General features: G+C 33.9%; 1 protein-coding gene across 1 annotated transcript; it reads right to left on the minus strand.

Annotated features, from left to right (window-relative positions):
• Positions 1–14,000: 14,000 nt before the first annotated feature.
• LOC145581352 (uncharacterized) lies at positions 14,001–15,236 on the minus strand. Its single transcript, XM_081638372.1, has 4 exons — positions 14,955–15,236; positions 14,636–14,833; positions 14,221–14,469; positions 14,001–14,021 (listed from the first exon to the last, which is right to left on the minus strand). Exons 1-4 carry the CDS (start codon positions 15,234–15,236, stop codon positions 14,001–14,003), a joined length of 750 nt encoding a protein of 249 aa, XP_081494498.1.
• Between the last annotated feature and the right edge of the window lie 401 nt (positions 15,237–15,637).

A 15,637-nucleotide genomic window follows, 5' to 3' on the forward strand; every position in this document is an offset into this window, starting at 1 on the left:
CATGGCACGCAACGTAAAAGACTCATTTCGATAAGCATCAATCATAGGTACGCCTTCATCCCACAACTTTTTTAAATCTTCAATCAATGGTGCTAAGTATACATCTATGTCATTCCCTGGCTGCTTAGGTCCTGAAATCAATAATGACAACATAATGTACTTACGCTTCATAATTAGCCAAGGTGGTAAATTATAAATCACCAACAAAACTGGCCAGGTGCTGTGTTGGCTACTCATGTTACCAAATGGGTTTATTCCATCAGTACATAAGCCTAGCCTTAAATTCCTTGCTTCACAACCAAATTCTTTAAACTCATCATCAATGTGTTTCCATTGTGGGGAATCTGCTGCATGTCGAAGCATTCCGTCTTTTTCGCGCTCATCAGCATGCCATGTTAGATTCTTTGCATCATTAACATTAGCGAATAAACGTTTAAACCTTGGCACAATAGGCAAATACCAAAGCACCTTGGCAGGAGCCCCTCCTTTGACAATTTCACCATCATTACTCACCTTATATCGTGAAGTCCCACATTTTGGACATTCATGCAAGTCACTGTACTCTTTTCGGTACAACACACAATCATTTGGGCAAGCATGTATCTTCTCAGCATCTAAACCCATTGGACACAACATTTTCTTTGCTTGGTATGTAGAACTTGGAAGCTCATTACCTTCGGGAAGCATATCTATCAATGATTCTAACAAATCTGTGAAACCCTTATCACTCCACCCATGTTTTGCTTTTATTTTGAACAACTTTAGTACACCAAAAAGTCTAGTATACTTGGAGCAGCCAGCATACAAAGGTTTATTAGCATCACTTAATAAACTATAAAAACATGTCCCCTCTCATCCATATTTTCCTCCATATCATGTAACATCTCTTCTAACTGATTATCTTCATAATCATCATCAACATTATTTAAGCCCACTACATTATCATCGTAGTTAATATCATCATCTAATATTCCCTCACCATGCCAAACCCATTCAGTATAATTCTTCAAAAACCCATTACAAAAAATATGATCTCGTAGTTCATTTTCATTAGACACCGTACCCATATTTCCACAAGTCTTACAAGGACAACATATTTTCTCCTTTTTTTTTTTTATGTTTCAAGGCAAACTGAATAAAAACTTCAACCCTTGTTGAAATTCAGGCGTAGTACGCTTTCGTGTAATCCAAGTTTTGTCCATTTGATCTCTAACAAATACATGTCCCACATATATTTAATTAAAAACTTCAAATCTCATAAACCAATAAACAAGAATTTAATAATATATGACTTTTTGACAATGTCCTTATCACTCTGGTTGAACTCATTCTAGATTTTTTTTATTAGTAGTAGCAGAGTACGTAATAGCATAAGATCACATCGTAGTGTCTACCATATATGCATCGGAATCAAAATAGTTTCATCAATAATTTATATAATTAATATGAGAGCATTTATATAGTCAATATTCACGTGACTAATAAATTAATTGAAAATCAATTTTAAAAGATGTCAAACTGATACGGGATGCATAATCTTCATATTTCTTAATTATTTAAGTTTCTAGTGGAATACAAAATGTAAATTAAGTCCAAGATTAACAAAATCACATCAATAATCAACATGCAATGGTCCAACATATGAACATAACCGTACTTTATGGAAAAAAACCCCCCAAAAAAGTAGAAATTCAATTAAGCATAAGATCCCAAAAAAAAGAATTCAGCCTAATTTAAATAACAAGACAATGAAAGACAATGAATTTTGATAAACTAAAACACCAAAATTATAATAGCCCATGTATAAATAAATGAAATTATGGTTTATCAGATGCTTACCTTCAAATTCGAAAATCCTACAATATATTAGATGAGACCCACCGCCGAAATTATCACAATTAAGCCGGAAAATTTAGTTGCTGGGGTTGAGACGCAATATTAGATGATCCGTCGCTTCAAATTGCAAGGGAATATACTGGGGTTTGAATGGGAATCAAGATTTAGGGGTTTGGTTTGCGTGGGAAATCACAGTATTGTTAAAGAAGATGAATATGGATGGTTTAGTTTTCAAGGGTTTTAACTTTCTTTACTTTATTTTTGGATTAAAAAAAAATGCAGTACTCTTTTACCTTTTTTTTTTCCTTTCTTTGTTTTTTCTTTTTTTTTTCTTTTTGATTAAAAAAAGGTGATTAAAAAAACGTATTACTCATTCTCCTTTTTTGTTTTTTTTTTTAAATTAAGACCTACTACTCTTTCTTTTAGTAGTATATGAATTAAGTTAGTTTATTTATTTTTTTTTCTATATAAGATTCTAATGACTTTTTTTTAAAAAATTACAATAGTATTACTTAATCTCTTAGTAGTATAAGATTTTAATGAAGCAATTGGGGCAAAAATAAGGGACGGACGGAGTACTCAATATTAGATAACTTAAAATGTTACTCCGTATTATATGACTCGAAATGTTAATTGGTCGCACGTTACACACTCCGTTCATAAATAATTAACACTTTTGACTTTTTCCACAATACATATACTAAGTTTGACCATCGTTTTTTTAATAAAAAAACCTCTGGTGAGGAAAAAATCTACGAGATAGCCGTCTATACAGGTAATAGACTCTTATTGCGCATGAGAGACTCCTTGCATCTACTCCAATAAAGTGTAAAAAAACAAATATTTTTATGAAACATATTGTGAAATAGTTATTAATATAAACTTTCATAATATCAACTTTTTTTTATTGATCTATAAGATCAAACCAACATGTATTGACAGTCAAGTTTGACAGTTTCAATTATCTAAAAACCGAGGAAGTGACATCCAATAACAATTTTACTATTCAAATGTAAGATGAAACCTTACGCATTGATTTATGGCACTCATATTTACAAGACAAGTAACTCTTAAAATATGTAAGAAGTATTACTAGTATCATATACTAATTAAGGGACGAGTCAATAAAATATTTAGATAAATTCATATTCAAACCTTACGCATCACGTTATATATAATAGGCGACTCCAAAGGTTAACGAGTCACATATCAAGAATTTGACGCTTTAGACTTATTTTCATCATTTCTAATACGACCTAATGTGTCGCCTAATTTATAGCTAGTGACTCGTAAAGTTTATGAGTCAGATTTTAATTTCAGGCGATGTATTAGACTTAATAGTTATATTTATACAACAACCTTACGCATCACTTAATTTATATGAGGCGACTCCAAACATTTATGAGTCACACAATAATAATCAAGCGACAGATTACAGTTATTTTAAACTTATTATACTACCTATAGTGTCGCCTCACCTATAAGGGGTGACTCCAAAGGCTAATGTGTCACATATTTTTAACAAGCGACTCTAAAAGGGCGACTTTTAAAGGTAATTTTGTAGTAGTGCACTTCACCTTAGCCAAGGCCGACTTCTTGTTCAAACACCCAACAACCAAACCTGTAAACTCTCTTACCACTATAATTAACCACACCACAATCCTTAACAAAGGATCCTAACTCCCTTTGCACACAACCATCCAAAATACTATAGCCAAAATAACTTAATACCCCAGAAAACAACCAAAGAAGGCTAAAAAATACCATAAAACAAACTAAGACAAGTAAACTCTGATAATTACCAACAAAAAACATACTTAGGAAAGAGAACAAACCAGAGGAGATCACCGTCCAAACCAAAAACCCGAAACCACGAACATAAGGAACCTCGAAATCCTAGCCCTAAATTCATCGTTTTCATCACGAACTTCTTTTGACGGCGGCGTTAGGCCTAGCCCTCTAGCGCAAGGACCCACGAAACCCTAACCCTAACTTTACCGTTTCCGTCACTAGTCAAAATTATCGATGACCTATGACGGCAACGTTAGGCCTAGTCCTTAGGCCTTGTTTCGCTGGGGGAGAGACCCTTTAAACGATATCCTTCCATGCACGCTAAGGTGGGGAAGGTGACGGAGTCCGGCGCTTGGAATTACTCCCCTCGAAACTTCTTTAACAGGCATATGCTCACACAAACACCTTCAAACTAGAAGAATTGAACTTGAGAAGGTGAGGGGGTCGACTTTTATAGTGTGAGAAATTAAAGACGCTTAATAAAGGAGGGGGAAGGGAGAAGTAAGGACAAGAAGAAGAAAAAAGGAGGCTCGCCGGAATAGGAGGCTCAGCTTCTAATCGGTGAGGATGAAGACGCCTCAAAGAAGAGGAAAGAAGAAGGGGAGAAGGGAAGTAAGAGAAGAAGAGGAGGGGAGGAGGAGACTCGCTGGAGTTTGGATGTGGCGCCGAAACTCCGGCGAGTTCCTAAGGTTTTATGAGGTTGTGGGTCGCAGAGGGTTTAGAGAGAGAAAAGAAAGAGTTTTTGGTTTTTCTTGACTTTTGTTTAATCAAGTGTATTTATTAATGGTTATGAATGTTATTATTTATTACTTGTACTCCCTTAACTTCCCTTCAAAACTCATTTATCCTGACAAACGATCCATAGAAACCTTTGTTTAGGGGACTCATAATAACATTTTATATATCCTAACAAATGAACCATCAAAACCTTTGTTTAGGGGACTCATTATAACATTTCATATGATTTTGGGGCCCCAATCATTAGGGGATTATGTGCGGTCGCCTAATTGCGCCGCGTCAGCGTTGCCCTTGGCCACACACAAGACTTAGGGCTTGTTCTATTTAGCTTATTTTCACTTCAGTTCAATTTCCAATTTCCTTCTCTCATAAAATATTTAGTTTAGTTCAGTTCAGTTCAACTCCAATTAGTTCAGTTTAGTAAATCAGAACAGGCCCTTATTATTTATCTTAATGTCTTACAACTAAGAAAAGATATATTAATTTATTTTATTGTAATTTAAGTGCTCATGAATTAAATAATTAAATAAATCATTTTTCGCTAATAGAAATTTTATTCATACCAATCCTTTTAGAATAGTAATGCTTGAACATGAGACTAACAAGTATTAATTAGGATGTAAGTCTTACCATCTCAACTTTCCATTTAATATGCTTTTATACCCAGCAAAAATATACTTCCTCCATTTTTTAAAAAACTTGCAACAGTTTGACTTTTACACTATTTATTTGCTTCACTTTGACTAGAATTGGTGATCTATAGCTACAAAAACTTATAGTCATGTGGGATCATGTTAAATTCGTCTCGATTTATACTATTTTAGTATCAAATGTTTTAATTTTAATTTTTAAATATTTATAATCACTACTACAAAATAGGCAATATAGAACGCCCGAAATAGGCAATATAGAACGCTTTAGAGGCGTCCTTCAAGTGGGGTGCCTTATAAAGTATACATGACGCCTATTTGAGGCGTTTTATATCCAATAGAATACTAAACGCCTATCTTGGATAGGCGATTCCTATTATATGTATAAAATATATAAAAAAACAAGGAAAAGAGAACTGTTATATTTAGAAAGGCGTTCTCTATTTGTATAAAAAGAGACTCCTAACTAAGATAAGCGTTCTCTTTTCTAATTTTTTATTCAAATTTTTTTTATTATCATTATTATTATTTAATAACGATAATAATAATAGAATAATAGAACTATCCATATTCCGAAAATAAATTCCAATATGATATGAATATATGATACATTGATACTAAAAAGTACATTTGATTTGATTACATTACCTTTTAACATGGTTGAGAATATGACAAAACTAGTTAATTGATATACATTTAAGCTATAATACACTTAGGATATCATCATTGTTTAATAAGATACTCAACGAGCTACCTTGTGAAGGTCATCCTTCAAATAACATCCTGTGAAATTTTTTTTAGCATAAATCAAACAACAACCCAATTATTTAAGATCCAATCACGAAGAACTACGAAATAAATGTCACCAGGATCATCAAACATGCTAATTTATAGAACATCAAACATGATAACTTACAAGAACATAATCAAATTTCAATTTTAAAATATGCTAATGAACAGAACATAATAGCCAAAAAAAAAATGCTTATTTACAAGTACATAATCGAAGTGAATAAATAAGCAAATTAGATGCACAAACAATCAATCGAAATAAACTACTCCGTAATACAGTAAATTCCAACCCAGAAAAAGCCAATATAAAAATTACAACCCAGTTAGACATACAAACCACAAAAAAAAAAAAAAAAAAAAAAAAAAAAAAAAAAAAAAAACCTAGCTAAACGTAGAAAACGAAGAAAAATCACTAGCAACCTAATCAATTATGAATGAAATGTGATAATTAGCGCTGAAATGATTAAAAATCCATCCTAAATTCACAAATTCAAAGAAAAATAATCAACAAAACATACATCTACAAATCGTAAAAGCCAATTCGACAATCAATTCCAAATCCAAATGCTGAAATCGAAACCGATGTTCATATGATTTCAAATAGAAGAGAGAGAAATTAACCTATTTGACGGATTCGAAGATTTCAAAGCCAATACCATCGCCGGGGAAGAGTATGGTGGTGATGGGAGTGACGGCAGAGAGGGGAGAAGGCGGTGTGCCTACCGATGCGATGCAAAAACTGGCCGGCTATGGTTGTCGTTCACAAAGTAAGAATGTTGAATTTTGCCTTTGTTGTTGCTTCGCCTTGGTTAAAGCTCCAATCGAGCTTTCTGTGTGGAGGGATAGATGGGTTTTTTTCGCCATTGGAGGAGGTGGATAAAAGGAAATAGGGTTAGATCCATGGAAGAACTCTACGCTGGATCGGAGGAGAGAGAAAGAGGAATTCTTTGAGGAAAGGGAAGAGAGAGGAGGCATGAACGATTGAACGGTTGAGGGTTTGAGGAAAAACAAAGAAATAGGATGGTCATGGAGGAAATAGGGAAAATACTCCGTACGGTTCTATTTTATACAGCTACAATTTAATTAAAAAAAAAAGCAAAAAATCAAACATAATAGTTACCTTAGTGAGGCGTTCTATTTGTTTCATTATACACAACGTTCCTCTACCAAAGGCGTTCTATTTAAGTCTAGAGAACGCCTATCCAACTTGACTGTTGTGTATTATGCGTTACTTTTTCCACTTTTTGTGGTAGTGAATTAAAGATATTAGCGATTGAAATATTGCATCAGCAAGCGTGAGAAGTGATGTATTGCAAGTGTTAGAGGACTAATTTTGCCAAAAGCTTAAACTAATGATTGAAGTCCAAGATTTTGGTTTATATACTCTATCATGTCTCCTCACATAGGAGTCCTTTGGGTTTGAAGTGTGGATGCTACATGGACCCCTCCATACCCAGTGCTAAATATTGCACTTTGAAATGAGGAGGGTAGATGAGATTCGAACCCGTGACCTTTGTGTAACGTTGGGGCTAATACCACGTTAGAAAACCAAAGCTCTGATACCATGTTAGAGGATCAATTCAACAAAAAGTTTAAACTGATAGTTAAAATTCGAGATTGGTTTATATACTCTATTAGCTAGTATTAAAAATAATAATAATAAAAAGAAACTAATAATAATAATAATAATAATAATAATAATAATAATAATAATATACTCTATTAGTAATTGTTTATTCCGCAGGTGATGTTCGTCATTATGCTTTTCCTACCTCTCGATTACAGTTTGCTAGGTTGCAGACAAAGCTTCTACGGCATGCTTGCGTTGTTGGCCTTGGTCGAGCCTTCGCGGATGCGTTGCATCTGTTTAATGGAATGGTTAAGTCTGACATTTTGAGTAATCCTAGTGAGGTCGCTGCCCTTAAACTCATGAAGAAATTGGCAGATATATATTTCACAAAGGTTACCGTATCCGCAGAATCCACCTTCTCTTTATCTCCTCGTCAATCAGCATTGTGGAAATTGCAGCAAGGAGATCACACCTCTGCTTGGTTTCGAGCAGCTCCTATTTCAGGTTGGGTCAGACAATGAACACAAAGACTTACTGATGTGTGTTGTGCTATCGCTTGGGTGTTCCTTTATTCTCTATTTCGCGCCGTGCATTGCTTGTTCAAGGTTTTTACTGGGGATATTTTCGGTGATCAAGAGGTGTCGTGTGCTGGTATGGTGGGTATTAAACATCGGCATAATGTTGTTCGCAATACTCTTGTTGATGTTTGTTATCGATCTAGGATTTCAGCTAGAAAGGAGGTTGACATTGGGCCCTTAGACCTGTAGATGTATTACTTTATTCCTGGGATCGTGGTCGTGATGTTTGTGTTGATTTGACAGGGACTTCTCCTTTGTCACAGTCTAGGCTATCTGACTTTGTCCCTGGACGAGTTGTGGTTGATGCGGCTCATCGAAAGCAGGTCAAGTATGAATCTAGTTGTCGAGTAATTGGATATGGATTCCTTCCCTTCTCCTTTTCTTGATCACTTGGGGAATTAGACAAGGAGGCTGTTGTGTTATTGAAGCGGATTCAGAAGTTCTCGACAGTTCAGGACATTGGGGCTCGTGCTGCTGCTCATATTTTTACAAGGATAGGTTTTTCTATAGCTAGGGGAGTGGGGGCCCGGATTGTATCTCGGCTACCCACTAATTTTTTGTAGGTTGTATGACTTTATCTTATTATTATTATTATTATTATTATTATTATTATTATAAGATGAGTTCTTAATTGTAACTATTTTTCATTATATAATGATCATGAGGCACTTTAGCAACTTCAGTTTTGAGGTTATGCAAAGTAGTATATAATTTTTATATTTCAAGAAATATAGTAATTATTATTTATTTATTTAGTTTTGTTAAATACTCAATAGCATTCAAAATATTGAACTCGGTTTTCTTTTTTATCGTGTTTAGAGAGCCACGAGGCGGGGTGAGAATCGATCTCATGATCTCTTGAAAGCGGGAGGAAAGCTCTAACCACTTGAGTTATCCTTCACTTTTAAATAGGGGTGAAAATGAACTGAGCCGATCAATAAACTACTCGGATTCGAGCTCGGTTGAAGCTCATTCATGTTCGTTTATTTAATAAATGAGTCAAGGTTGAACAAATTTTGAAACTCGTTTAATAAATGAGCTTGAACACGAATATATACATATATACATATACATATATACATATACATATATATATATATATATATATATATATATATATATATATATATATATATATATATACATATATATATACATATATATATACATATGCTCGTTCAGGTAAGTTCATGAACAACTCGTTTATTTATGTTCACAATTTGCTCATGTGTATATATATATATATATATATATATAAAAGTTCATGAACAATTCATTCAGATATATATGTGATATCTCAAAAACACAAAGTGCTTTTATGTGGAATATTTATTTTTTTATAAATTAATCATTTACAATTTTTTTAAATGAATTATTGATTTTTTTTCACAATTGTTAATTCCACTCTTAAGTTTATAATTATGAGATTTTCAAATGTCAGAAGTACAAAGCTCGTTAATTAGAGAAGCTCGTTTATTATTAAACACTCATTCATGAAATACTCATTTATCAACTCTTTCAATAATCGAGCCGTTCACGAACTGTTCCCGAACATATAGTTTACTAAATGAGCTGAGCTTGAACAAATTTTTGAGCTCGCTTGAAAGTTCGGGATCGTGCTCGAACTCGCCTAAGTTAAATGAGCTTGAACATAAATAAGGTAGTACTCGGCTCAGCTCGGCTCATTTATACCCCTAATTTCAAAGAACTCGGTTTTCTTAATGCAAACAATCTTAGAAAAATATAGAGCATAGTTACATACAAAAGATACACCAAATAAATCTAATATCAAAGTAGGAAACTTTCAAGATAATATGAAACTAAGAAGAAAAAACTTCAAACATGCTTGAAATTTTAAAAAAAAAAAAAAATTACGTATAAAGTAGTAACTCGAGATATTGCTCGGGTCATACACTAGTTATATATCTAGGAAAAAAAAATCATTCTTCGCACTGGCTTTTTATCAGGTTCACAATGTTTTGACTACAAGACTACAACCACAAAGTCAGCCTTATAATTAAAATACAAAGCATATTTGCTTGCTATACTTGGCCCATTATACAAGGCCCATATTCTATTTTATCCTACACCCTCTAGTAGGTATAACTACCTACAACCCCTCCCCACCATATCTCCCTACACTTTACCCCACTACATCCTTTCCTCAACAATCAAATTTATGTCATTTTAAGCTGCTTTATTATTTTTTTTTTCCTTTTTTTTTTTACTTTTTTTTTCTGTTATGATTTTAAAGCTAGATGTTCTTTCTCTTTCAATCAATTTTTCCATTTTCTCTCTCCTAACGTTTTTTTTTTCTCCTCATTCCTCTGATTTTATCATTGTCATTAATCAATTTTTTTTTCTCATTTCGATTCTTTTAATTGTGTTGCTTTAATCGATAATACTTTGATTGCTGATTTTGATATGATTGTGAAGTTGTGATTTCATCTGGAATCGGAATTAGAATTGTAGTTTCAATTGTTCATCAATGTGAGTTATTATGCTCTTATCTTTGATTTTTCATGAGTTTTTTTCCCAGTTTTTACTATTTACTTCATGATTTTGATCCTAATCACAGTAATTACTATTTACAACGCAAGCAAAATGCAGAGTTGTTGTTATGTTGTGGTGGCATCAATAGAGGTGAGATAATATTGGTTTTTGTAACAGCGGCGGTGGTTGATATTTAGGTGGTAGCGAAGATGAGAAAATGTTAGTTCTTTTGGTTGGAGTTGAGGTTGGATTAAAGGAGGCAAATGCAAATGATTGAGAAGGAGAAAGAAAATGGTAAAAAATGAAGTTTAAACCACCATTGATAAAAGCTTGCTTCTGATTTGAATGAGAAGTGCATAATTTTTTTAATATTTTTTATAGTTGAACATATAATATTTTAAAATTGAACATTTTTTTAATAGCTGTAAATGAACATACAATTATTTATAATTGAACATTATATTACGGAGCATTATTATAGATGAAAAAAATTGAGAAAATTAGAATTATTAACCACCTTACAAAATAAATAAAAAAATTGAGAAAATTAGAATTATCATTAACTTAATTGAGTGAAGACAAAGCCACAATGTTCAGGAAAAAATAATGGGATAACGATGTATTCAATTCCTAATTGTTATCATAAGCCACATTGAATTATCCTTTTGCATTAATTTATATATTAATTCGTTGCAAATTCGAGAATTAATCCAAGAATAAAACCCACCAAAAACTTCCTCCAAATTCCATATGATAGCATAACAAACATCAATTAATAATATAAAATTCACTTTATAAAGCCCAAACAATTAAAAAAAAAAAAAAAAACTCAGTTCAACAACACACTATTCATGAAATATTTCACTCAAAAACAATGAAAGTGATATTTTGTCACAAAAAGGCATTCATTTACTAGTATCCAGTTATTCTACCTCCATATTTGCAGAATTAATGCGATAAAATCCACGGTTTAGTACTACTTCCTCCGTTTCAATATGATAGTCCCATATGAAATCAATCACATAAAATAAGAAAAGGAGAATATTTGGAATCTAACATTAAAGTAAAAAATAATTCATAAATAGATTTGCCTTATTTAAATTTTTTGATTTTTTTAAGGAAAGCATTAGCCATAATTGCATTAATCAAGGGAGTAATTTATTTAATTAGAGTCATGTCATCAATTCACAATCAGTTAATTTAACCAATCAGAATTTAATATGTATAAAATAGGAAATAAAAACTAAGTTAAAAGTGGAATACATTCAATATGGGTAAATATTTTTGAAACGCCCAAAATAGTATATGGGACTAACAAATTAAAACGGAGGGAGTATAAATTATCTTCCATTGCTTCTTATAGTAATTGATGATTTGATTGGATCAAAACCCGCCATTGAAGCTGATTGAATAACTACTACCCGAAAATAATAAGAATAAATACGTAAGAATAAATTTCAAAGGTCGCAATTCAAAAAAGAAGTAATAATGTTTGATCTTAATAAGGACAATCAATTCAAAACAAAAGTGGTATGATATAGTTGTAGAAGCAATCGATGGAGTATATTCGATACTCCGTAATTGAAAAAATGAAAAACTTTGATTGAAAAGGAGTGAGAAAGACATTGGCTCTTTCATATAGAGCATCGGAGCAGCCACTACGAATCCACAAAGAGTGAGCACTAGGACATGTGATTGTAGCATGGATAATAGCCTCTTTTCTCCAAACCACAGTAGGGACAAAGCGGGTTGTCAATTGAATGAAGTGAAAGTGTGAAAAGTCTAGTGTTGCGGTTAGTTTTTATTTCTCTTTTTTTCTCTCTGTTTTCGAAAACCTATTTTATGAAAATAGCCAATCCAGTTTAGTTTGGCCCATGGCAAGGGTCCAATAATAGTGTAGTTGGATTGGACTCAAAAAGAGCTTTTCAATGATATATTATAAGCCCAATTCCGATGAATAATGAGGAAGTTATGGCCAAAATACTAAACTGGGCCCGGTTTGACCTTTATATGCGGCTCAATGATCTAGAGGAGGGCCCATTATGGTTTATGATTCCTAATGCGATTAGGATTGATTATAGTTTTCTAGAATCTTATCTTCTAGAAGGTTCTTTTGAATCCTAATGTGATTAGCATTGATAATTGAGTTTTTTGAGGTTTATTTAAAATAAAAGAAGTGTTTTAAATGAAATCACAGTTTTACCCCTCGTACGCTTAATTTTATCAAAAATATGAAAACGCGTGGAAAAACTGCCTGCAGCGTCGCACCACAGGCTGTCGCTCGGCGACAGAGGCTTGTGTGGCGACAACGTCGTGTTTTATTCTTCTTGAAACTCTGATTTCTTTTTTATCATATTCCGACTGATTTTCGTTATAAATAGCCTCATAACCTCCGGTTTTAATTATCAACTATCATCTAAAATCACTAATTCTCATCAAGAATTTCTTGATACTCTCTCTATTCTTTTCTAAACCTTCCCTCAAACAAAATTCCTCATACATTAGCACTAGACACACCTAGCCAAGTTCGAAGTTGTCTTCGCCCTAGACGTGAAAGGTTATAATTTATGAGGGTTTGGTCCCAAATCTCTATTTCCATTATTTAATTTAATTGTTTGATTTTATACTTTTCCTTGAAGTTACTAACGTGTGTATTTTGTTATTAGAAAGAGATACGAGGCATCCAAGTAAGTACATTAATTGTTTAATTGATCTTATGATATAGAAATCATGTTAAGATTGTTATTTTGGTTCCTAGTATCATGTTAGGATGCTTTCCTTAGTATGATATTTAGGGTGATTTGCTTATATCAATTATGATTTCTAGGGTGCTTCCTATTTTCTTTCCTAATAGCATGTTAGTATCGTTTTAGAGCTAAAGCTTTGATTTTTATTGTTTAGTAACATGCTAGGGTTTGTTATTAATCTTGTTAGTATCATGCTTAGGATCTTCCTATTATTATGCTTTAACATGATTATTTTAATTATGATTGTTATTATGATGATTGTTATTATGTGGCTTGATGTTTATTATTCATTGTTATTGCTTGATCACCCCTTTTATGTATGTTTAAAAGGAATTGGTACTTGTAATCACGCTTAATAAGATAATTAATAATCTTGTTTAGGGCTAATATGATTATAATTCAAGTGATTGCCAATAATAGATTTATTTGTGCATTAATATTCAACAAACATAGATAAACAAGTTTAGGGTTAACCTATTGATTGTATGTTAGTCAGAAAGCGCACATGAATACGAGAAGAATGAAGTAGAGGCCTATTTTTAGGGCAGGTTCAATCTCTTTTAGATTGGATTTGTACCTTCATCCCCGAACCCCAGTCACGATTTCAGACCTATTGGAGTTGGCGATCTCATGGATCGTTAAGGGGTGTAACCTTCACCCTGTGAACGGTTTACAAGTTCCTAAAACTTATTAGCGACTCTTTTGCTCTAGCTTCCTTCCCTTTGGACGCCACCATGCTTAAGTGTATGATCACAATGGGGTTCAAGTTTGGGATAATGCTTGAAATATTCCCTACAATCATCAACTAAGGACTCGTCAATGTCCCCTGTGGAAAAAAGAGAGCCATAAAATCTCATAATAATTTTCTCCATCTCCTTTTCCCCGGTCCTCCAATTCCCTTCATCATCGTTCAGACCCTTGATATAATTCTTATGTTTCCGATGCGAGGCTTTGTGGTGAAAGTGTTTCATGTTTTGGTCTCCATCTTTAATTTCCGAGACCCTAGAGCGAAGATACCAATACACCTCGTTCTTCTCGTGCAAGTCATCCAAGATAGCTTCGAGCCTTTTACATTCCTCAAACTTTGGGAGAGCTCCCTGAATATTTTGAGCAATTTTTAAAGCCCATTTGGTGTCTGCAATCTGCTGGTTCAGATTATCAAAAGAGTTCCTGCTCCATGATGTGAGATTTTTTGCCACCATATCGAGTTTATGCGGCATGATAAGGTACCTGGAATTATCCCATGAGTCATTGACAACATCTTCCACGCCCTCCTTGAGAAGCCAATAAGTCTCAAAGAAAAACAGTCGCTTATTTTTTTGGTTTCTTCTTTCTGACCCGTGCCTCAGTATTCAACAATATAGCAAGGTGATCAGATTTGTACTTCGTCAAATGTTGAACGTAAGCATCCTTAAACCACAAGTTTCAGCTCATACATGCCACAAAACGATCTAGTCTTTCTCGAACAATAGTTTCCGGAGTAGTACCCTTTTCCCACGTCACCCAAGAACCATCGTGTCCTAGGTCTTTCATATTACAATCATCAAAAACACCCCGAAACGTATCCATGGCCCATTGCTCCCTTATAGCTCCACCAGATTTTTCCTCACCACTAGTGATTTTATTAAAAATCGCCACCTAGCACAATAAGATGAGGAGAGTCCAGAAAAATCTCCCTGATAAGGGTCCAAGTATTCTCTTTAAGAGCTTTGTCCGCCCACCCATAAATCCTAACGAATCTCCATTTCCTTCCTCCAACCTCCTGAACGTCACCACAAATGTGATGATTCGAAAAAGAAACAATGGAGAAGTCCACATTCTCCTTCCAATAGATACATAACCCGCCAGATTTCCCTCTACTGTCAACTCCCATAGCTTGAGCGAAACCAAAGCTTCTCTTTAAATTCTCCGACCTTCTACTATCAATCATAGTTTCTGACAAGAAGATGATGTCGGGGCATAAAGTACGGCTCCAATATCGGAGTGCACGAACTGTACGAGGATTGCCAGCTCTTCTACAGTTCCAACACAAGAGTTTCATTTCTGTTCGAGGGGTTGGAAATATCCAACACCCTCTACTTGATTTACCCTGTCTCCGCTAAAGTCATCTCGAGCTAATTTTTGTTTCTTGAGAGAGTCCTTAGTCAACTCCCCCTCATTGTTGGCAAAATTATCAAATCCCCTTTTCTTAGATGGAATAGGAGGAGAAAAAAGTCCCTAATTCTGTTTTAAGGAACTCCCCAAACTTCTATCCGACTTTCTTTTAAATTTCCTCTTTCCATTACAAGTGCCTATGAGATCAGGTTGCAGGTCATGATCCATGTCAGTCACCTCCTTGCTGTTGAGTGTGGCCGTATGGTCATTACATTTGTCAGTATGCACAACAGATTCCACTATTTCCTCCCTTCTTAAAGAGTTTTCCACCTCACTCTCAGAAATACT

This window comes from Chenopodium album, chromosome 15, assembly GCF_948465745.1.
Source record: "Chenopodium album chromosome 15, dcCheAlbu1.1, whole genome shotgun sequence".
Taxonomy (NCBI): Eukaryota; Viridiplantae; Streptophyta; class Magnoliopsida; order Caryophyllales; family Amaranthaceae; genus Chenopodium; species Chenopodium album.